General features: G+C 50.0%; 1 protein-coding gene across 4 annotated transcripts in view; it reads right to left on the reverse strand.

Moving 5' to 3' along the window:
• Nucleotides 1–24,100, reverse strand: part of ITGA11 (integrin subunit alpha 11) — a 124,614-nt gene that overhangs the window by 31,193 nt on the left and 69,321 nt on the right. For all 4 annotated transcript variants that reach the window (XM_021100519.2, XM_021100522.2, XM_084979167.1 and 1 more), the window contains 7 exons: nt 22,848–22,975; nt 21,255–21,403; nt 16,065–16,209; nt 15,499–15,664; nt 14,143–14,213; nt 4,231–4,375; nt 761–909 (listed from right to left, as the gene is read on the reverse strand). In XM_021100519.2, the coding sequence (XP_020956178.2) occupies nt 761–909; nt 4,231–4,375; nt 14,143–14,213; nt 15,499–15,664; nt 16,065–16,209; nt 21,255–21,403; nt 22,848–22,975 (953 nt within the window). The remainder of the gene's footprint in view (nt 1–760; nt 910–4,230; nt 4,376–14,142; nt 14,214–15,498; nt 15,665–16,064; nt 16,210–21,254; nt 21,404–22,847; nt 22,976–24,100) is intronic.

Raw genomic sequence — 24,100 nt, forward strand, 5'->3', positions numbered from 1 at the left:
ACTGTGCCCATTCCAGTGAAGGAAAGAAGTTGGCATCTTTTTCCTTTTTTGTCCTTTTTTTTGGGGGGTGCACCTGAGGCATATGGAGGTTCCCAGGCTAGGGGTTGAATCGGAACTACAGCTGCCGGCCTACACCACAGTCACAGCAACTTGTGATCTGAGTGGCATCTGTGACCTACACAACGCTGAATCCTTAATCCCTGAGTGAGGCCAGGGATTGAAGCTGCACCCTCATGGATGCTGGTCAAATTGTTTCCACTGAGCCATGACGGGAACTCTGAAGTTGGCATCTTGATGAACCTAGGGGGCCTTGCTGTGGATAGAGGCCTGATTCCTCCCACTTCTGGCAGTACCAAGGTAGGAAGGCCCCTTCAGGATGCTTAGGGGCCCTGGCAGCCCAAGCTGGGAAGCCATAGCCTGGATGCTGCCTCTAGCCCAGAACTCTGGACATGACCAAAGAGAGACTAATGGTCAAGGGTAGAGTTTGGGTGAATGTGCCAGACAATGCTCCATGAAGTTGGGGGCAAGTGAATTCTCCTGGGGTTCTCCTTGCTGCAGCAGGGACAAGGGCCTGGCTTTCCAGGGCAGGAATGAGCTCCAAGGTGGGTCTGAAGGAGACATAAGCCTCCTAACCAGGAAGGATGTTTGTGGGTCTGGGGATAGTCCTGAGAGGGGAGAGCTGAGCTGCAGTCCCATCCAGCCCGACCGTTCCCTCCAGCTCTGCCTCCCTCTGCCCCGCCCCCAGCCTCCCCTGCTTTACCTGCTCGCCCTGCAGGGCCTGGTGGATGGTGAGACTCCGGTTGTTGTGCATGGTGAACAGGATGGCTTTGCCTGTGTGGTTGAACCGGGGGGCTCCGGCCACGTACACCCGCCCCTGCCCAGAGGACACCACCGACGTGACTGTGTACCCTGCCACAGGAGGAGACAGGCTGGTCTCTGGCTCTGGGTCCTCGCAGACCCTGCTGGGACTCGGCATGTGGCTCACAGCTGTGCTGGAGGGCTGGCCGCTGAAGGGAGCGCATTCAGAGCAGACAGGGCACAGCTGGGGAGGCCTGGAATGGGCGGGGCTTGGGGACGGGGTGGGGAGAACTCACTGTGCCCACCCACTACTGGTGGGCATCAAGGATCCAGGTGGGGCCACTCAAATGCACTGCTGACCTGGAACGGACACATCACCTGCTTCTCCTGTCTCACAGGTGAGCATGAGGGAAGAGGGAGGAGAGAGGAGGAGGATTCGTGCTTCTTTTTATATTGGGTAGGCATTGTTTTGGATCCCCACCGACTGTCTCTCTGGGGACAAACCAGTGTTCTCTTCACTGTCAGAACCCCCTGCTAAGGGGTCATTGAAAACTGAAGGGTCAGCTGTTCAGAGACAAGGAACTGCTCCGCTAGGGGCATTTAGGAGGGGTCTCAGGGATTCCTGCAGCCCCAAAGCTTTGCAGACTCAAAGGAAGCCTAGGCTTCTTTCAGTCCACAGGTACGCCCTCAAAACAGAGGGAAATGGAAGACCCAGGGGCTATTTGGGGAAAGGCTGCCAACCCATGTTCTCGGGATCTGTGCCCAATCACTGTGAATTTCGAGCCACCCATCCATCTCTGGGGAGTGACTGCAGCATCTTTAGGTACTGCTCCTGAAAGTGGGGCCCTGGCAGGTGTGCAAAGTGGAGTCCCATGTTCTGCCAGCTTAGCTGGATACTGGATCCCAGTTTTTAGATGGACGTCAGGCCTTGTTGGCAGTTTCTGAGCTGTTTCTGGAAAGTGGATGTCTCCTTCTGCCATGTGTGTGTATGTGTGTGTGTGTGTGTGTTTAACATTCTCTCTCTGGTCTTACTGGTTGCTTCTAGAGTGGCTGTGGGATTCACAGAAAAGCCGATTCCATGGCTGGGAGGTGGGGTACTCTGGTTCCAGACACCCCATCTTTGACTCTTGGAAGTGTATTCTGGGAAATGGGGCTTGAAAGGTACATCGCGTGGGGATGTACTTAGCGCAGCTGTAAGTATGTGAGGGCGGGGTTAGGTTAGCCCCGTGGAGCCAAGATTTCTTCCTAGCTGAGCCCTCAGTGGCACTACTGAAAATATTCTCAATTGATCCTGGGTATATGTGGGCTTCCTCAGAATGAGGGACAGTGGTGGGGGGAGGGTCTTGGGGGCTGAACCTTCTAGGGGGATGCGTGGGCCGACTCTCAAAGCTCCAAGCAGTGCTAAGAGCTTCCGGCTTCCCAGCTGTCTGCTGGCTGTGGTTTCAGTTCCCATGCGGCTCTCGGACCGGCAGGGCCACCCTGAAAGCTGGACAGCCTCCCCCAAGGCCTGATAGGAGGACCCGTGGCCAGAAGTCTATAAGCCTCCCCAGTGTGGGGGCGGAGAGCCTCTCCCCAAGTCTCCTCCAACTTCCCCCTCTCCCTTGGGGCACAGAGGGAGGAATCGTCCAGAGATCCCAGACACTGCCCTCACTGAACAAGGGAGGAGGAGAAGGGCACTCTCTCAGGACTCCCACCCAAGGCCATGACCATGGTTAAGGCAAGACAGTCGGGCCTCATGAAGGCCCTTCATCCTGGCTCTACCCCACCAGCGTCTTCTGAGAGGAGGAGGATGGCCCTGCCGGGCCGAGGGTGGGGAGAATGAATATTCCACCTACTGCCCCTTCACAGATACCTTCACCATCTCCCTACTGCTGACATGAAAAAGCTCAACCCCTTAACCTGGCATTCCAGGCCTCCTGCTGCAGCCTGGCCTCCCCTTCCCTCCCTTTCCCATTTCCATTGCTCCCTTCTGTGGCCACCCTGGTCTGCTTCCGTGTCCTGAATGCACCCGGCACTCCCCACACCTCCTTCCTATGTCTGGCCCTTCTTGGCATATTCAAATCTTTTCCTGCCTTGGAGACCTGTGCAGACCCCAGCTCTGGCACATGGAGCCACAGTGTGCCAGCCCGCTGGGCCACAACCACCCACTCCCTGGGGCCCTGGCCATTGCTGACGTTATCTGCCCTATTATTTAGCACTGCACCTGTGCCCCTTACTTGGTGTCTCCACTGTGAGCATAATGCAACGCGGTGGACTCAAAGGAGTGCTGGCCTTCATCCTTCTGACATCTTGCCTAGTGTGTGAGTGTGTGCCGATCTCTCCCTCCTTTATTTGTGTTTGTATCTGAGCTCCTACCTCACCTGTGTTATAATTTCTCTGTACGTGTCTCTCCACAACTCCTACTGGCTGGGCAACAATGGAAGGGCAGGGGCTGTGTCCTGCGGACCATGAATTCTGACAGCATTGACCAGGTGTTCCTTACACGGTCCAGGTTTCACAGCTGTTGGATTAAGTGGAACCCACACCCTAGGGCGGCCCTGTTGTTGGCTGAGAACCCCAAGGCTGGGAATGGAAAATCAGGTAATTACAATGTGCGCAGTGTCACAGGCAGGGCGTGTGGCTGGAGAGCTGAGGGACAAAGGTGGGGCTAGGGTGGAGCATTAGGAGAAGATGGACCTGTGGATAGAGCCCCTGCCGAGTCTGGATGGCCAAGGTTCACAGGGAAGTGGGGTCTGAGGCAGCATCAGTGATGAGCAACTTCACAGCTGGTAGACTTGGTTCTGAAACTCAGAAAGGCCCACTGACAATGGGAGCCCTGGGCATGCGCCCCCTGCTCCTTTGCCCTGGGTTAGCCTTTCAGAAAGGCTGGGGCAGATGGGCCTCAGCAAGGGGGGCCAGAGGTCTGCGCCTGCAGGAATAGAGGTAACTGGGATTTGGCGGGTTAGGGACTGCAGCTGGGAGGCAATGACTGCACCATCAGGGCAGTGATTCACACTTTTCTTTTTATGATTACCCTATGGGGCTTAATGGGAACCAGCCTCTGCCTTGACTGTAAACCTTAACACATGAAAATATGTAGGTTCCTTCTTGACCTGCATTTTGCCTTGGGGAGGCAGGCTCAGTGCGCTCAAACCTGAAAACACACAGACGACTAACTGCCTTACAGTCTAGAAGCATCTACTGAAACACATTTCAGGCCAGGGTGCACTGCTTGTCATTTTTTCTACCTACTTATTAAGAGCCTCTGAAGTGCCAGGCATGGTGCTGGGTGTGGTGGATGCCAAGCTGGAGAGGCAGTGGCCCCTGACTGTGCTTGAATCAGCATAGAATATGCACAGACATGCCCCTCATTTTGGGTGTGGGCCGGTCTGGATCCCCCAGGTCCCCTCTATGCCCACCAGCCATCAGCCACCCCTCAGCTCCGGCTCTTACCCAGGTACGCGCCATGGTTCTTGAGCTCCTCTGGGAACTCCTTCAAATAGGATTCTCGGAGAGGAATGACCTTCCCGCTGCTGGTCTCCTTCAGCACAGCTCCGTTCCAGTCATAGGCGCCAACGGCTCCCAGCAGAATCCCGTCCTGATGTTGGGGAGGGGATACACATCAGCCTGTGTCCCTGGGTGCCCCAGCCAGGAAGCCACACCAAGTCCTGAAACCAGGAAGCAACCGCTGCCCCCTTGGCCACCTTCTCCTGGGTTCATTATTTAATAGCTCAACTTTCAGCCAGGATTCTCAGCTTCTGAAGGAGCCATGGAGCTTCTTGCCCCATCCTATTCTTAGCACAAAATGGGTCAAGCTGATACCAAGCAAGGGATCTTGGGAAAGAAGGAATGTTCTAGTTACCACATCATCCGGCAATCCAATTCCTGGGCATATATCCAGAGAAAACCATAATTTGAAAGATCTATGCACCCCAATGTTCACTGTGGCACTATTTACAATAGTCAAGACATGGAAGCAACCTAAATGTCCATCAACAGAGGAATGGATAAAGAAGATGTGATATATATAAATACATATATATATACACACACACATATATATGATGGAATATTACTCAGCTATAAAAAAGAATGAAACAATGCCATTTTTTTTTTTTTTTGCCTTTTCTATGACCGCTCCCACGGCATATGGAGTTTCCCAGGCTAGGGGTCAAATTGGAGCCACCAGCCTATGCCAAAGCCACAGCAACGCAGGATCCGAGCTGCATCTGCAACTTACACCACAGCTCATGGCAACACGGGATCCTTAACCCACTGGGCAAGGCCAGGGATCGAACCCGCAACCTCATGGTTCCTAGTCATGTTCGTTAACCACTACGCCACCAAGGGAACTCCGAAACAATGCCATTTGCAGCAACATGATGGACCTAGAGATTATCATACTAAGTAAGTCAAATAAAGACAAATAGTATATTATATCATTTACATGTAGAATGTTAAAAAAATGATACAAATGAACTTACAAAACAGAGACAGACTCAGACTTAGAAAAAAACTACAGTTAACAAAGGGGAAAGGTTGTGTGTGTGTGAGAGATAAATTAGGAATTTGGTATTAACATATACATACTACTATATATAAAATAATCAACAAGGACCTACTGCATAGCACAGGGAACTCTACTCAACATTCTGGAATACCTATGGGAAAAGAATCTGAAAAAGAATATATATGTAAATGTATAACTGAATCGCTTTGCTGTATACCTGAAACTAACACAACATTGCAAATCCACTGTATTCCAATATAAAATAAAAATAAGAAGGAATGTTCTAGAAACAAACTCCAAATCCAGGACCAAAGTTCCATTCCATTTTGGGCTTCACAACTTCTCTAAGAAATCTCATCACCATCCCTTCCTTCTGACACTCCTTCAAGCGGTGTCCCTATGCCTTTCCTCCTTCCATGTTCCTTTGTAGTAACTGAGTTGGCTTCCCTGTGTGTAAATCCTACTTCTTCATTTTGTCAGTAAAAATTCACTGTGTGTCTATTTTGTGCCAGACACTTGCTTGGTACTGGGGATATTGTCTCTACCCTCATTGAGCTCATAGATCCCAAATAAATTTACAAACAAACATAATACTTGCAAACTGTGATAAATGTCATGGTGAGGTTTAATTTAGATTGAGATGGGAGTCAGGAAAAGCGTTTTGAGCAAGCAATGCTAACCCCGACACCTGGAGGGATACAGGACAACCTATGCAAAGGCCCTGAGGTTGGAGAGAGTTCAGAGCCTTTGGCTTCAAGGAACCGAAAGCTGTCTGATGGCGCTGGAGCCCTGAGTGAGAAGAGCAGTGGCTCCTGAAGAGGCTGGACAGAGAAGGCAGGGCCACATTTATGACAGCCAGCACCCCAAAGGCAGGAGTTTGTCTTTAGTTGCAGGGTAAACCGATGCTGTGATGCCTAGGCAGGAAGACGGGGAGCTCTGGCTCCTTGAGGGGAGGCCTCCAGGGTCATTTCCAGTGGACTGGGTCCGTTCACTCTCTGGGCTGCCCCTGCACCTATGCCCCTGCCCAAACCATGCACATCAAGAAAGCATAGGAAGACAAAAGGCAAGCACTCAGAAGAGGAAGAGAAGTGACTAGGGACACTGAAGGGCTCAAGAGGGGGGTGACAGCAGGAAGGAGCCACCTTCCTGGGTCACCTTGGTAATCATGGGCCAGGGCATCCAGCTCTGCCACCCAGCTTCGGGCTCTAATGGCATAAGCCAGTGAAGTCCACCTTTCCCACTGAGCCCTCCTTAAGCCCAGCTGATGGGTGGGATTTCAGGTCTCCCCCACCACGTGGGGCCCATGGCACTCAATTTTTCCTTGCCCCCCAAAGTAATGGTGCCAATAGAAAAGCGTGACTCTGGCCTTGGGACAACCAGAGCCATAAGCACACAGGCTGCACCTAGGCACTAATTTCATTGGCAGTGGTGGAGGGGGCAAGATTGTGAGGCTTAATAAGCTAAGCTTCCTTTCCTCATCTCTGAGATGTCATTTTCAGAAGTAACATTGGCGTTATATAAGGATTAAAAAGCCCTCATATTCTAGAGGTAGAACTGACTGTTCAGACTGAATGTTTTTACAACTATAAATAAGCTGCTCTTGGGTGAGTCTGATGTGCCTGGTTGTGTTTAAAGTCACACTTTTTCATTAGCTTTCTCCCTCCTACTCTGTGTGCCTCAGCCTGGGAGAGTCAGACAATCGGCTGGGGCCTGGATCCCAGCCAGGGCTTCAGAGACTCGCTGCCAACACTCCTCGCACTTGGGGTGTGCTCCATTTTTTGCGGAATCCTTTCTCATCCAGTCACCCATTTGTGGGAGACCAGCAGGACAGATATTCATTATCTGCCCTAAACTAATGAGCACCCGGGGTTCAGAGAGGGAAAGGGGGTTGCCCAAGGTCACACAGCAAGTCAAGAGTCTCGGCTGGGACTTCAACCAGGAAGGGGGTTGGACAGAGGAGAAAATACCCATCTGCTTCCCCTAAAGTCCCTGGATTCTGCTTCCAAAGCAATAGCAGACCAGGCTTCTCTGTTTCACTGGGAGGCCTTTGAAGATGACTGGCTGGCTTTGCAGATGACCAGAAGCCTCTGCCATGTATTGAGAAGGGCTGGTTCAACTGGTGGGACCTGAGATTCAGCTGGGGGAGATCTGATGCCAACTCACCACATGTGGGGCTTGGGGATTCCATAGGGATTTCTGCATTTGGCAGCACCGGGCGGGGTGGGGGCTTCTGGGCTCTCACCTTGTGCCATTCTATCTGGCAGTGGCTGTAGGCTTGTGCTCCAAGTGGCAAGGCCCTTTCCTGAATGGGGTCTGCTAGGGGCTGGGGAGACCTCTGCTGGGGATGGGGTGCACTGTGAGGATTGGGTTGGCTGAGAGGGCAAGCCAAGGCCACTAAGGCAGGTCTTAGGTTGTCACAATCTTCTCCCAGCTGGGGGAGGCCAGATGTTTAAGAATTTGGAAAAAATCTGGATGTGGGGCCAAAATAGAGCCAAAGCTTTGAGAGAAGAAGCCAGACATGCAAACCCAGCTGGAAAACAAAGGGCAGGGCATTCTGGGGAAGAGCAATGACCCATGCTCCAGGCCTGGCACGGACTCCTGACTTATGGCTTCCTTTCCTAAGAAGCCACTGGGGCTCCCACCAGATATGATCAGATTGTGCCTGGGTGGCCTTGCACAGATGGACCCTTAGCACTAGCTGACTGTCTTGGTGCTCTGTGCAGAAATGAAGATGCAGGCTTGGTGGCCCTCAGAAGGTCTAAGGCCAAGTCCATGCCCTCTAGGATGACCTGTATCTGTACTTGCTAGATCTCAGCCCACCATCAGATCCTGCCTTCTCAGCTCTCAGCTACCATCTGCCCTGCCCTGCTGAGCTGAGTGCTCCCCTGTGTGTGTTCTGGCCAGGGTCGGGCCACATCCCCAGCACAGGAAGTGACATAGTCTACAACAGTGGTTCCCAGCTGTGAGTGGTTTAGCTCCGCAGGCAATATTTGGCATAATAATGCTTGGACAGAGTTTTGGTCATCACAGGTGGGGGTGGTGCTGGGGTTGCTATGGCTTTTGGTGGGTGGAGGCCAGGGATGCTGCTGAATACCCATCACGTTGCACAGGACACTCCCGCAGCAAAGAAGCCGCCCAGCCCAGGTGTCAACAGGTGGAGAATCCTTGGCTTGGGGGTTAGAGTCTGACCTCTGGTGTCAGACATTCCTGAGATCTACTTCTAGTGCCAAAGCTTCCAGCTGTGTGAACTTAGAAAAGTAGCTCCCTACTCCTCTGGTCCCCTCCCAGCCTAAGGGTCCTCAGCTATAAATAGTTTTGTTGTGAGAACCAGCAGTTTGAATCCTTGGCAGCCAGTAAGGACTGGGTACACAGTAGCTCTTCTCATTCATTCATTCACCCATAAAGCACTTCCGGAGAGGCAGGAGTCAAAGAATCAGATCTCACAAGAAGTGGAGACCAGCTGAGGGGGTGGGTGCATAGTGGAGTTAGGAAAAGATTTTAAGAAAACTGTACTTATTAGGAAGTCTCAAAATGCACACTTCCAGTTCCAAGCCTCAAGATTTAATTCCCACACACAGTTTTCAGACATCTGCTCAAAGATTGAGGTCCAGAGAGGTTAAATGATTTGCCTGAGGCCACACAGCCATGTGGTGCTTCCCTCTTGCCTGGCAATAGTGGAATGAGAACAGCAGATGTTAGTAGTTCTTGGCCCTGGAGGGCTGTGCACAGGGCTGTGGAGATGGCCCCTGGTGGTCCTGTGCACACGGAGACCGCCTAGAGGGCACTGAGCCTTGGCCTCCTCCCCCAGCATCCCCCATGGCTCCCTCACCTGTCTGTCCATCACCAGAGTGACCTTAGAGAGGGCAGGACTCTTTCCAAGAGCCCCTTTTAAGGCAAACGCATCATTAAGAGGGTGGATTATGCTTTAACTAGTTGCTCAGATTCTCTCAGTAGAAGTCATGTTCTCAACAAGCCGAAGTGGAGCCTCAGGCAGGGATGAGTGCCTGGAGGTTTAGATGGGGTTGGGCAGGAAAGACCCAGAAACAGGAAAGAGGCCCCTGAATGCTCCTGGTGCTGGAAGCCGGTGGCTGGGCTGTTGAGGAGGGGGCGTGGGGACAAGGGGTACACTGCACTCGACAGCTCTTTCCAGACCTGAGGGTTGGTTATTTCTGTTCACAGGTTCTGGAACAAGGCCCAGGAGTGGGCTGCTGGGCACCAGGGCACAGCCTGAGGACATGGGACTGGGCTTAAGAAGACCTCGATGAACCAGAAGTGATTCTTTTTTTTGGCCAGGCCATGCAGCAGCTTGATGTGGGATCTCAGTTTCCAGACCAGGGACTGAATCCCCAGGCAAGGTGTGAAAGCACCGAGTCCTGACCATTACACCACCAGGTAACGCCCCAGAAGTGATTCTTGCCACCAGGAATCAACTGACAAACAGTCCAGAACAGCATGGCAACTACCATGTTTTGGCCTCATGGGGTGGGGACCTTAGAGCCCCGACTGGCTGCCTGAGAGCTGGTGGGGCAAGAGTCCACGCTTAGGGCTAAGGGGGCCCAGGAGGGGTTTACAGCCTTCAGGCATCACCCCCTCATTTCACCATTATGGATGAGTTTCTTTTATTTTTGACTGAATCAGATATGCAAAACTAGTTCAAGTACAAAACTCTTAGGAAAGATGACAACTTTAAGGCTTCAACGGCTAAGAACCTTGCACAATAGCCAGTCACCTTAGCGATCCCATCTGCAAACCCATGAGGGCTGGTGTAAAGTGTACAGGCTGGGGCTGTTGCCTGGGAGGTGTAATGGTCCTTGCTCCCATGGCCTGTTTCAAATCTAACTGAGGGCGGTTCCTGCTGGACCATCATGTGTCGTTTATTTATTTTTTTGTCTTTTGTCTTTTGAGTGCCACACCTGTAGCATATGGAGGTTCCCAGGCTAGGGGTCTAATTGGAGCCGTAGCCACTGGCCTATGCCAGAGCCACAGCAACACTGGATCCGAGCTGCGTCTGCAACATACACCACAGCTCATGACAACACCAGATCCTTAACCCACTGAGAGAGGCCAGGGATCAAACCCGCAACTTCATGGTTCCTAGTTGGATTCATTTCCGCTGCACCACAATCAGAACTCCTCCTGTGTCATTTAAAGGAAAAACGATCTGTTCCCATCTTGGGTGAGTGGCCAAGCCGCTCGCGTAGATGAGATCAACCCTAGTAAAACTGCTTCCTTCTGTAAATATTTGGTGTTAGGGAGATTTATGGAGTGCTGTGTAGAAGAGTCCATCATGGAGGGGGGCACTCCTGCAGCTCCATCCATCACCAGGGCATCAATTATTAATGGTCTTCTTCCTCCCTCCACACCTTCCCCTTGTGGCCCATGGGGGTTATAGACCCGTAAGAGGTATAGATCCCTTCTGCAAGCTTTCTGGCAGATTCATGCAGCTTTTTCTTGGTTACCCAGCTTGACAGGGAGTTCATCACCTCAGCAGGTAGCCAGCACTAATAGAAGCCACTCCAGCTCTTAGAGGCCTTTGCCTTCATTTCCGAATGCTAATGGAACCATTGGCTTACAGATTCATTTTAAAATTTGGTCAGGGATCCATAGCTGGTCTTCCTGATAGTAGTGTCCAGAATATCCCCTTTCTCTTTTTTTGCAAATCAGGACTAGAGTTTCCCGGGGCTCCTCTGACCTTTGGCCATCAACCTGGGATGTAAAGCCTGGGGCCTGGGGCTTTGGCTCTTTTGGGGGCTGGGCAATGTCTTGGGCTCTGGTCCTTCCTTCCTCTTATGGCTGTTACCCTTCCTAACTTGAAGGCTGGTTTCCTTGTTAGGGAGGATGGCAGCAGACCAGGCGATCAGACCCTGGGCCTTTCCTCTGCCATCTGTGACCATTCTACTGGGTCCTTCCCCAGGGGACTAAGGATCTTTCCTCTGACATAGCTCAGCAGGCCCAGGGCAGCTGAAGACTCTTTCAGTACACTGGCAGGAAATAGCTGTCTGAGGCTGTCTGTGGAGCATTGCCAGAGGATACAGATCCTGGGGCTCCCCCAGGAGATGGACTCACTTGGGCTCAGGATCTGTTCTGAGTAAAGTTGAAAGTCTGGGCTCTCCGGCCCCCTATCCCCAGAGAGGTCTGAGTGACCCAGGGACAGGACGGCTGTGGCCAGTTATGATAGCATCAGTAGCCTGGCACTGAAAGACTTCTGTGCTCTAAAATAGCAACCCAATGGCCAGTCCTAGAGCCAGATGGCCCACCATCATTGCACCATTCTTCTGGATTTGGAAGGATTTTATTTATTAAAAAATTTTTTTTTTAAGTTTTATTAAAGAGTCTCAGAGTCAAATGTAATCATTATCGCCCTCAAAGTCCTATCAGATAAAAACTTTCAGATGCCTGTCACCTGAAAACAAGACATGGGGTGAGAGAAGAACTGGGGACTGTAGCTACAGGGTGGGGAGAGGCACCACCTAATCCTGGGTCTCTCTGATTAGGGGAAAAGAGAGTTGAGCATGTGGAAGAAGCTGCATTGGGCGGCATGTGACCTTGACCTCAACAACAAGCTAAGGGTACTGGTTGACCCATTGATCCCGCAAGGATTCATGTTGCTTGACACACTCAGCTGCTTGGGCCTTCGTCAGAGTTCAGCTAAATGTCCCCAAATCACCGAAGCTTGTCTTAATCTCCCTTCTCTTTAGGTTCCCCGATTCCTGGGCACCCACAGATCACAGTAACAGAAGCAGGAGACTGAACTTACCATTTAAGAGTCTTTCTCCCTAACTAGGATCTTGAGCTACTGTCAGCCGAAATGTCACCTTCACCTCTACCTACTTATTTATGCCTAGTGCCTCACACAGGGCCTGGCACTCAGGGAGATGCTCAAAAAATGACCACGGGATTGAAGATGGAGCCAAGGGATATCTACCCTCTCTCATGGTCCCTGACATCAGGACTGGTGCCTCATCTGTGCTCAGACTTCCCCCAGTCTTATGCTTCCTCTCTTCTGCTTGATGCAACCCATAGCTGCTGAAGTCCTTGTCCTCCAAGACCTGCCCAAGTGCCAGCCTCCCCAGGTCCTTCCCTGACACCCACCTCCCCTAGCCTGGGCTTTTCCTTCTGTAAGCCCCCAATGACATGCTGCCTTGATTAGCATTAGAGGGGAAGCATTTCATAGTGGTTCTATTGAGTAGGGGCTCTCCACAGGGGCTCCATGGATTGGGACTGGGGGGCCTCCTGAAGTTGTACACTGTGTCCAGGAGAAGTATACAGTTTCTGTCATCCTACTCTCCAAGCTCAGGACTGTTGTTGTGCCTTGTTTGCAAGCTGACTCCTGTTTGGCAAGAATAATTTCCACTTCCCTTTGTTACCTTAGTTGCATCTGACAAATGCCTATTGGATTTAATGAAATCAAATTTCCTTGTTGCATTTTCTAATCAGCCCTGACCCCAGAGTCAGAAGACTAGGGCTAGTCCAGCCAGAGCATAGGACCTGCCATCTGACTTGTGCAAATGGATGCTCTCAGCCCTCCTGGTACCCGGTCCCTTACTGTCAAACTGAGAATTCCTTGAGGGCCGAGCTCTCACCTCTGCACCTCTGGGGGTCCAGCACAGGGATCAGCACAGAAAAGCCACTGAAAAGATGTGACCACTTAAAATGGGACAACTGTTAGCACCTGCTGACTTTGCAGGACTGTTTCTGAGCATGAAAGAGGAATTTAGGAATTTCCTGGAAAAATTTAGAATGCTCTGTACATATTACATGACTGCAATCAATATAGGGCAGTTATATTTATATCTTGCCATATTCAAGCGGGCATGAGAGAGTCCAGATGTAGCTCAGGAAACGCTGAGCGTGAGTGGAGTTTCTGTCCATCTGCCTGCTGTGTGCTATGCATCTGTCCCCCGCCCCTCCGATATGGGATCTGACTCAGAACCCCTTAGATTCGTCCGCTCTCATGGAGCCAGCTGCCTGTGTTGGGGGTGGAGAGTGTAAGAATAATATTTCTCTCACTTATGTCACTTTAGGTCACTCAACCTTCCTGGGACGCGGCTTCTTTACCTGGAAACTGGGAACAAGGAATCCTGCCCCGTCCACCTCACAAAGAAGTTGGGAGAATTCAGTGGGTTAATGAAAGTGATACATACATGGGATGGACTGTCCGGCCTTTCTGGCAAATTGGTGGGCATAAGTCTAATCCCATGGAGCCATGGATGCCAACTTAGAGGACACCTGTCTGTCCAAAGCATGCCCATAGGGGCACGTACTGCTATCGACCACACAGGCGATGCCTGTGTGGTGCTCCAGGCAGGGCTATACTCCCCAGCTGCTTACTAAGTGAGCTCACAGGTATGGACGCCTCTGGCCCGCTGGCAGTCCCTTGAGGGTGCAGCCTCATCTTGAGAACCAGAACCAGGGAAAGCATGTGCCCCAGACACAACATGATGTGTGTGACAGCTCATGACCGCCTGGGACCTCTGCAATGTGACACCAAATCCGCATGTGGGCCGCCTGCCGGAGCACATCTGGTCCATCTGGAGACCCTGCCAACACTGATGCAGGGCCGTGCCTATACACACAGGCTACCTCAGGCATGCAGGGCACTAGTAGAGCCCAGGCAAGTGGTTTGGCCTAGTTTTTGCACAAGGCTCTGTGGACTGAAAGGGACCCTTGGTCCTAGGCGGAGGGAGGGCTTGAGACAGCTTATCATAAGTTTGATGACCTGATTTCCCTCTTCCAGCTAAAGAACATGCGAGGCAGAGAGACCCCAAGAAAGACAACCCAGGAACAGCGGGCTAACAACCTGGAGAGCTGGGAAGGGTGTGTGGGTGGGAGGGCAGCTCTAGACCCGTCCTTACCTCCACCACGTGAGAGGAAAAGCCCGTTTGAGACATCTCCAGCCCGAAGGAGGTTTCGTTCTTATTCGTGCCTGAAGCAGGGATAGAAAGTTGTCAGCGCTGCACCTGATTTCTTAGCCCAGACAGACCTGCAGCTCAATCCCCAGTGCCTGTGGCATGAAGCACCCTTAGCGAGGTGAGAGGGGCCCCGGGGAGTCTGAGCTCATCTGCCCCAGCAGCAGGCACCTTCCTGGTGGCCATGTAGGTTTATTATTAGTAGCCCTTTTCCCTTCTGAAAAAGGCTTAGGACACAGGGCACGCTTACTGTAAGACTGTCAAAATGGGGGAAAGATCCAGAAAAGTGCATGGAAAGAAACAGTCTACATTTTTGGCAAGAAATGGAATTTCCCACTTTGTGCATTCCTACTAGTCACCAGATTTGGTTCCAGATGCCTCTGGATGGTCCCCAAATATCGATCGACCCTTTGGAGGGAGACCTGTCACCACCACAGATTTGTGCAAGGAATCCCATGTGTGCTGAAAGCCCCTCCCTGCAGCGTGTCAGAGGAGCCAATGTTCTCGTCACGCAAGGCCACTGTTTCAAGAATAAATGCGCTGATTTATTTAATTCCAGGGTGAGTGTCAAACTCAGGTTCACACTTTGTATTCCTTTATCATCATTTATGAAGGTTTTTTTTTTCTTTTCCTGTGTCTGCAGCTCGTCATTTCCAATGCAGAGCTGACTGCTCGGGCTCTGGGATGGGATGCTGGCCTCTATCTCTTTTGGCAATCGTCCCATACATGGCAAGGGCCCCTCTATGGCAATATAAGGTGCAAATGAGGTCTGTGCAAATCACCTCTGGAGTCTGAAGCATAAGGAGAGAAGCCGTTTGCGGGAACCCTGCAAAAAGCTCTCTCCATGGTGGGGGAGGCAGTGGGACACAGAGTGAGCATTTCAGTTGTGGAGAGGGGCTCCCCCGGGCTCAACTAGGGTTGCCAGATAAAATACAGACACTCAGTTAAATTCAAATTTCAGATAAACAACAAATGGATTTTCAGTATGTTTGCCACGAAAAGGGTATTTTACAGTTACTAAATCTGACAACCCTCCTTCAAACCCCAATTCCTTCCCAAGCTGTGGGAGCTCTGGCAAGTCCTTTGGTCCCTCTGAGCTGCAGTTTCCTGCAGGGTAAAAGGCTGTTTGGAAAGTGCATAGCCTCAGGGCCAGCACAGGACCACTCAGGTGTTGGCGTTTATCACTGAGGGAGGACTACTGGGAAAACCATCCCATCCCATGGGGCTGCATTTTGCTCTGGGGGCTTCACTTGCCGCGTTGAGCCCTGGAGTTTGGACCCCTCTCGGTGAAGCATCGCTCACCTTCCAAGCTGAAGATCCTGTCCCCCAGGGCATCGACAATGTCCTTCAGGGCTGCCTCGTCTGTGACATTGAAAAAGTGCTTGTCATCCGGGTCACTGGCGATGTACTTGATTTCATTTAGAAAAGCTTCTGGGTTGATTCCCCTGCGGTTGTAGTAGCCCAGGACCTGCCAGAAAACAGGGGCAGGGGCAACAAAGCAGGACATAGCACAGACCTCCGCACACACCCATGACCCTGGACCCTGGGTGGGCTGGAGCCCACATCCTAAGTTGGGGTTCTCAGTGTTGGGAGGCTTGGGGTTTTTCCCTAGTTTTCTGAGGGTTCAGAACCTCCCTGGCAACAGAGGGAAAAAAAAATACCCACAACTGTTGTGGATAAACCTGGGCAATATAGAAAGAAGATTCTCAACTGCTTTTTAGGAGACGGTGTAGCAAGGAGAGCCCCATTTGAGGGCCTGGATAGCTAGTTCACTGCCCAGAAAACGCCCCTCCTCCTGAGTCCCCAGGGGGTTGATGGCAAAGCCTCTAGAAGATGGGTAGGGGCAAGAGGGGTGGGATGGGACTCACGGCCACAGCATATCTGGTCACGTTGTCCTTCTCACTTTGCTGGATCACTTTCTCCAGGTCCGGGCTGTCGTGGGACTCCCCATCCGTAATGACAATCATCACCTTCTTGGCCCCTTTCCTTCCGCCCTTCTGGAAAGCCTCTGAGCTGGAACCAGAGCACAGGGGGAGGGTCACAGAGGGAGGCGGGAACCGGGCAGTCTCCGAAGCCAGGGCCAAGCCTCCAGGCAACCCAACAGGTGTTGGGACCTCGAATCTCAGAAGAAGCTGAATGGAGAAGCCCAGACTACTCTTTTGCCAGCTGCTCAAATGGGTCTTAAGTCTGCTTGTCTTTAAAAAGCCCCTCTAGAGTCCTGACTAAGCTGTTTTGGGCAAGCAGAGGGGAAGGGGTGTGTCTGGGAGGGGAGTTCAGGGTCAGGTGGAGACCTTTAGAGGCTCTAATTTCATGGTTCGAAAACCCAGCCACATATTAGAATCACCTGGAGAGTTAAAAAAAAAAAAATACCCAGGCTTCTCCTGGACTCATGAAATCAGAATCTCTGGAGCGTGGCCTGGGCCCTGGTATTTTCCACAAGTTCCAATGGACCTCAGAGTTGAGAACCACTTCCCTAGGTTCTGAAAAGCTGATGTGCCAGAGCAAACCAACACTTAAAAAACACCAAGCCACAAAACGTGTGTGATGAAGCCTGACAAAGTTCAGATTTTTCCCAGAAGAACTACTTTGATTTTATTTGGGGGACTATTAAATATCAAATTCGATGACAAACGTGCCTCTTCTCGCTTTTTATTTTGTTTTCGGTGGCTGGAGCAGGTGCTTGGCTTGCCTGCTGGGCACTCTAGCCAGGGGCCAGAGGGCTTGCATGCTGTGGAGAGACTCCTGCAGCTGGCAACCTGTGAAGTGGGAAAAACTGGCTTCTGAGCCACCGCTGGCTCTTGATGCCTGTGTGGCCAACTCTCCTTCAGACTGCAAGGTTCTGAATTTTCCAATAAGGACCTGAAAGTGAATGCTACCCTTAGACTCTACAGCGAATCCTCATGGGTCTGACCCACAAATTTAAGCATCACAATGTCAGGTTAAATCCCATCTCGGAGCCCCAAGGCTTTGGTTACCAGAGGTATCTTTTACACGGCAAGATGATGAGCATGATTTAAAAGTTGAAGAATTCACAAACCTTGGAATAATTTAGGTCAGAGCATCTTTAAACCACCAGTTAAGAGAAACAGACCATCTGCCATTCTCTTAGCTATTCTATGATATTCTGGATATGCTGGCTTAAGAAACGCCTCTAATTTTAGTATGAGGTGTGGACTGAAGGGGGGCAGAGGCACACTCAACCTAATAGAGAATATTTTGGACTTAAGCCTAATTCAGTGGAGGAAGAATGCTGCTAGTCCCTCAAAGGAGAGTCTAGGTGCTTCCACAACCTCACTGGAGGACCAGGTCCAGGAGTAAAACTCCATGAGAAAAAAAAAGTATGGCAAGCGGAAAACAGGCTTTATTACATATGGAGCCAAGGAAAATTTCAGGATCATATTTCCATAGAGTAGAATGGTGCGAATATCTGTAAGAATTTGTAAGAGTGTAAATATTGGCATGAATCATCAGATTTAAAACAGTGAATTTGTATTATGTAAAAGACTTGGATTTGTTGCTTTGTAAATCAGACTATGAATTCCTAGAGGGCAGTAAGAGCTTTATACTCAGGACAGGTCCCATGTACCTGGAAGCCAGCCTGTGACCTGGTGGAAAAAGCAGGTCATATTGCATCTCCTTTCTGCTCAAAAGCTGCCCTGGCTCCCATTTATCCCAGGTCCTGATAATGCCCGCAGACCCTTGGTGATCCCTCTGCGCCCTCCTCCTGCTGATCCTGGGACCACCAGGCATGCTCTTATCTTAAGGCCTTTGTCCGAGCTGCCCCCTTTCCAGGAACCTCTCCCGCCAGGCACATACATGACCAGCTTCCTCACCTCCTTCGAGTCTCCACTCAAACAAACGGAAGCCTTCCCTGACTACACTGCAAATGCTGATTAAATACCTGCCCTCTCAAACCTGCCTGACTCATTTTCCCGGGTTCTACCCCCCACTCCCACCCCTGTAGCTTGTATCGCCCTCTAGCATGTTATACTATTTGTGTGGGTTGGTGTTGTTTTGTTTTGTTTTTGTCTTTTGTCCTTTTAGGGCTGCACCCGCGGCATATGGAGGTTCCCAGGCTAGGGGTTGAATCGGAGCTACAGCTGCCAGCCTACACCACAGCCACAGCAATGCAGGATCCAAGCCATGTCTGCCACCTACACCACAATTCATGGCAACACCAGGATCCTCAACCCATTGAGCAAGGCCAGGGATCGAACCCGAAACCTCATGGTTACTAGTCAGACTCGTTTCCGCTGTGCCGTGATGGGAACTCCAGTTTTTGGGTTTTTTTTAATTGTCTGCCTCACCCTCTAGAATGTCAGCTTCACAGGGGCAGGGCATTTATCTGATCTCTATCCCTAGTGCCTAAAACAATGTGAAGCACATAGCAGGTGCTCAATAAAAAGTGTTACATGAACGAAGGTGGAATCATACCACTGTCCTGACCCCTCCCCCCAGAGCCACACTTGACTGCCAGATTCACCCACATTGAGCATCTCATAACATTCTTGCCCTCAAGAGCTTTCAGGGGCCACTCATACCCGTCTTAGGCACAATGTTATCACTCTCACAATCTTTGTGGCTGCAGGCTCACTACCCCCCCAGCGTGCACCATGGTTACAGCATGGCTTTGAACATAAACATTCCTCCATTTCCCTCTCCTCCACCGTTATCAGGGCAGAATGTCTTTGGTGGAATGTCTTCTCTCCAACTCTCCCTACTAGAATCCTGGGGTCTTCCCAGGACAGGCCAAATACCCCCCATCTTGGCCGTCCTCCCTGGCCCCTCCCTCTCTCATCCTCAGTGAGTTGGGCTGATGTTTACCAGAGCTCCTCTATAAGCCAGTGGGCATGGGTTACCATCCTTACAACCCCTCAATCCATGGCCTGGATCTTTGCATTTTAGTAGGTGTACAGAAAAACATGCCTTATGAATAGCCGAGTAAGGAGGGAAAACCTTTTACCTTAAAAGGCACCGGCTGGGAGTTCCCCTTGAAAAAGCAAAGGAAACGAATCCAACTAGTATCCCTGAGGATGCAAGTTCGATCCCTGGCTTTGCTCAGTGGGTCAGGGATCCAGCATTGCCACGAGCTGGGGTGTATGTTGCAGACTCGGCTTGGATCCCGAGTTGCTGTGGCTGTGGCGTAGGCTGGCAGCTGTAGCTCCGATTCAACCCCTAGCCTGGGAACTTCCATGTGCCGTGGGTGCAGCTCTAAAAAGCCAAAAAAAAAAAATAAAATAAAATAAAAAAAATTGTAATTTGGGGCCCAGATTTGGCAGGCCGGGAAGTTCAGTTTCACAGTTCACTTAACATGCAGATTGCATACCTCAGCAGTGCTCATGAGTCACAGGGGTTCAAACTACAAGGTAAGTCACACACTTATACTTGGCCTGGGGGAGATGGGCTGTGAAATGAGACAGAAACTGTGGCTCTGTCCCTGTGGAGTCAGTTGGCTTCACACTGATAGCTCAGTGGGCGTGGGCTTCCTCTGTTCCCCAGCTGTTACTCAGGGGTCTGCTTGGGGGGTCTCAGGGGCTCACCATCATGGCGATGAAACTGCAAAAGGACCCATTTCTCGTGAGGGTGAGTAAGAGCTGTCTTTACACAGAAAGATGCTCTTTTAGGAAAAAAGCTTGAGCCAGTCTTATCAGCGAACAGAAATACGCTGGTGGAGCAGTAACTTAATCATAAATAGTTGTGAAGTTGGAAAAAAATCTTTTGATTAGATGAAGTCATGTTACTACTAAATACCTCTCACACATTTAATTCTGTTAAACACATTGACTAGCCCCATGTGAGGTGGGATTATAACGTTATGGGACTGTGGTCTCAGTGAACACAGCAGAGCTTACATCTGTAGGTGTAAAATATATACATTTAACATCTAAATGCCTTGGACATGGTCATCTTAGGAGTGTAAGCCACAGCTGGAAAGATCTTGGGAAACTGCCTTGAAAATCATTCTCTGATTTCAGTGGGGATGAGCACAGTGTTCTGAGTGATGGCAGAGGCATAGGAATAAGCGCGTAACTCACTGTCTGGAAGCCTAGAGATAGTGTTCATTATTGTTAACTAAGTTTTGGTGGGATGTTGAGGGAACCAGCTTCATTAGTCTATAATCTCAGCATGTTTAACTATGTTCTTCACATTCCACTGAGGACAAACACCCCTCAAGAAGATTCTTGTCTCATACAACACACACACTTTTTTTTTTTTTTTAAGTGGCTGCACCCCTGGCATACGGACGTTCCTGGGCCAGGGATTGAATCCAAGCCACAGGTACAGCAATGCCAGATCCTTTAAACCACTGAGTGGGGCCAGAGGTCGAATTCTAGCCTCTGCCAGCAACCCGAGCTGCTGCAGTCAGATTCTTAACCCACTATGCCACAGCGGTAACTCCCAACTCACATACTTTTTACTGCATCTCTGTAGTAGAATGTATGTCCCAAAGTTGGCTGCAGAAATATCCTCCAACCCCCAAATGCTCTTCTGTAATGCGACTTTGACATTCCTCCACCAAGGGAGGAAAGTTAAATTCTCTTCCCCTTGAGCCTGGGGTGGCTTCAGTGACCTGTTCAATCAAGAGTCAGTGGCAGAATTTATATTCTGGGGCCTCTGCAGCTAGGTCACAAGCAGTCTCAGAGTTCCTGCGTGGGTTTCTTAGAAAACTTGCTCTTAGGATTCTTCCTCTCAAAGTCCACCTGCCATACAGTTAGCAAGCCAAGCCACACGGCCATGTGTGTGTGCTCAGATTGCCAGCATCAGCTGAGCTCCCAGCTAACAGCCCGCATCCACTGCCGGCCATGTGAGTGTGACAATCTGGATGTCCAATCCAGTCGAACCTTCAAATGACAAAGGCTCCAGTTGACACTGGACTTCAACCACATGAGAGAACATAAGACAGAACTGACCAGCTGAGCCCAGCCCAATGCCCAGAACTTTGAGGGATTAATTAATGACAGCCTCTTAAGACACTCAACTTTGTGGGGGGTTGCTACATAGCAACAGAAAACTAGAATGGTATCTGAGATTTAGAAACATTAATTTTTCTTTTTTACCGAGCAAATTCAATGCCAAATGCCGTCCGGGTCTCTGTTCCTCCTCTCTGCTCGATGTGGCTGGCAGCTTCCACCACATCTTTTACAGACCGGTAGTCATTGAGGTGAAATTCATGGACCACATCTTCTCCGTACTGAACAACTCCAACCTGTGAATCAGAGGAGAGGGCAACATCTTGACCCCTGAGGGCTGGCCCTCTGGTGGTGAGGCTCCCTGAAGTCATCTCTCTGGGACTGTTCAGGAGTGAGGAGGCTGAGGACCTTCCCAAGGGAGAGGAACTAGTAGGAAGGGAAGCAGGTTCTGCAAAGTTCTGGGAATGAATGGACGGCCTGGTGAAACAAATGGGAGGGGCACATCCAGAGAGAAGACGATGATGGAAAGAAAGGCCCAGCAGATTAAGTTTCTTGTTTAAAAAGACTGGAGTTCCTGTTGTGGCACAGTGGTTAACGAATCCGACTAGGAACCATGAGGTTGCGGGTTCGGTCCCTGCCCTTGCTCAGTGGGTTAACGACCCGGCGTTGCCGTGAGCTGTGGTGTAGGTTGCAGACGCGGCTCGGATCCTGCGTTGCTGTGGCTCTGGCGTAGGCCGGTGGCTACAGCTCCGATTCGACCCCTAGCCTGGGAACCTTCATATGCCGCGGGAGCGGCCCAAGAAATAGCAACAACAACAACAACAACAACAAAGACAAAAAGACCAAAAAAAATAAAAAATAAAATAAATAAATAAATAAATAAATAAATAAATAAATAAAAAGACAAAAATTGTGCATAGAATTGAAGCCTAAAATCTTAAGAACAGCATAGGTAGAGGGCATCGTTCACCAAAGTCTGGAACTTAGATTCTTTCAAATTTGGAAAAGAAGTTTGAAATATTCGGTTTGGTTCAAAATAAGCCAAAACCTTAAAGACCTATGGTATGGACTAGAATGATAAACTGTTTCTATTGGATGGGCCCGCAGACTTTATTCCGTACAAGTGCATTTCCAATGCTGGACTTTCACACACCATACCCTCAAGGAAGATCTCCCAGTGGTGAGATCATGTATTACTTCATGAGAAAACCCACTCCCTTTTGAACAGCTCTAATTGTTACAAAATAATCTCTTAGATTGACTTGAAATCCACCACCGTGTCCCTTCACTTACTGGTCTTATTTTGGCCTTCCAAAAAAATACAGAATAAATCTAACCCCCTCACTAATAAGGCAGCATTTCAGATACCTACTGGCAGCTATGACTTCCTCCCCAGGTTCTTCTCCAAGGTCAAGATGTCTAATTCTCCCCTGTGTCTCACCCAGCAGCATTCTAGCGCCTCTTCAACCTTCCCTGCCTTCCTTCTCCCGAGTGTCCTGGCTGATCCAGTTTTTCTTAGTAGATGCTGTCTATCCTACAAGACAGTGTTTGACCCATGCCTCTCCCACATGCCTTTGAGTGCCCAGTGGGTCTCTTGGGTTGCAGGGCCTCCATGCTGGCCCTTTCACCTGCACCTTCCCAGCACATGCAAAGATGTTCCCCTACACCCCAAAGCAGCATTTTTGCCAAGGGCTGTTGGGGGCCCTATTTGGAGGAGGAAAGAGTGCCAGTCGTGCTCACCTGGATCTGCCCAGGGCCAATGTAGAACTTCTTCAGGATGTTGATGAGGAAGTGCTGAACCTCCACCCAGGGGTAGATGCTATTGGAGCCATCCAGGACAATGACGATGTCCATGTAAGTCTGGCACCCTGGGAAACAGGGACACAGTCACAGCTACCTAGGGAGCCAGCATCTGCAAATCTCTGATTCTCTGGATGACCATCCAAGGAACCCTGGACTGGGAGCCATCCTCACGCTCAACATTTATTTGGGCAACATGAACGAGGAGCCCAGAAATTCCTGGCTTTGCTCCGCTGCTCTGTACTGGCTGTCTAAACAAAACATAAATTAAGCCCGACTGTTTCTGCTCCTCATGAGGGACTGACCACCGTCAACTGCTCAATGTTTGGGAGGCAGCCAGCACTGCCCATATCAGTACCTCGTTATTGTTTATTTTACTGTAATGCGCAGGCTGGTATTTACCACTTTCAGCCCAACTGAATGGGTTTCACTGCTTAGGAGAGAGCCGCAGTGTAAATGGCTAAGAATGTACAATCTGGCATCAGACTGTTTGACTCCTGGCTTTGACCCTGGGCAAGTCACTTAACATTTTGGCATCAGTTTTCTCTTCTGTAAAAGAGTCATAATATAGCAGGGGATTGCCATGAGCAATTAACGAGATGATGCTTCTAGGGCTGAGCACAAGTAAGTGCTCAAGAATCTTAGCTGATCCTCCTTTTAGTTTTTTTTTTTAACCAAACCACTTTGTTACCATGGCAATGACATCAATAGGTCATGCTCTTGTGCCTTTATCTCTGCTCTGAGCCTAAAGGTTTCTCTATACATTTGTAATATTAATACCAAATGAACATGAATAATAGTAACCAACCAAAAAACTAATGTAATATTGGTATTATAACAAAAGTAAAAAACTTATTTTAGCATCTAAATAATTTCTTTCTGTTTCAGTTAGGGTTACTTTGAAATAGTTTATGCTACAATATGATATATATATGCTATATCACATTGAAATATTGGGCATCTGCATATTTTTACCGGAGAATTTTCACCACTGCTTTCAAGTCTACTTTTTGCCAGTACAGCAGTGGCCTTTGTGAATTAACCATTCCAGTAACTACTGCGACAGTATGTTGATGTCAGTGCTCACCAGGAGAGGAAGGTAGTGGCTTTGAGCTCAGGTACCCCACACAGGCTTTGTGTTTGGGAGAGCACTTTAGACGTGTTTGGGTGACTCAGATGCTCACAGTCATCTG

This window comes from Sus scrofa, chromosome 1, assembly GCF_054392235.1.
Source record: "Sus scrofa isolate SSC_HxYL_T2T_F1_AM1 chromosome 1, Sscrofa_HxYL_maternal_Yorkshire_Landrace_v2.0, whole genome shotgun sequence".
Lineage (NCBI taxonomy): Eukaryota > Metazoa > Chordata > Mammalia > Artiodactyla > Suidae > Sus > Sus scrofa.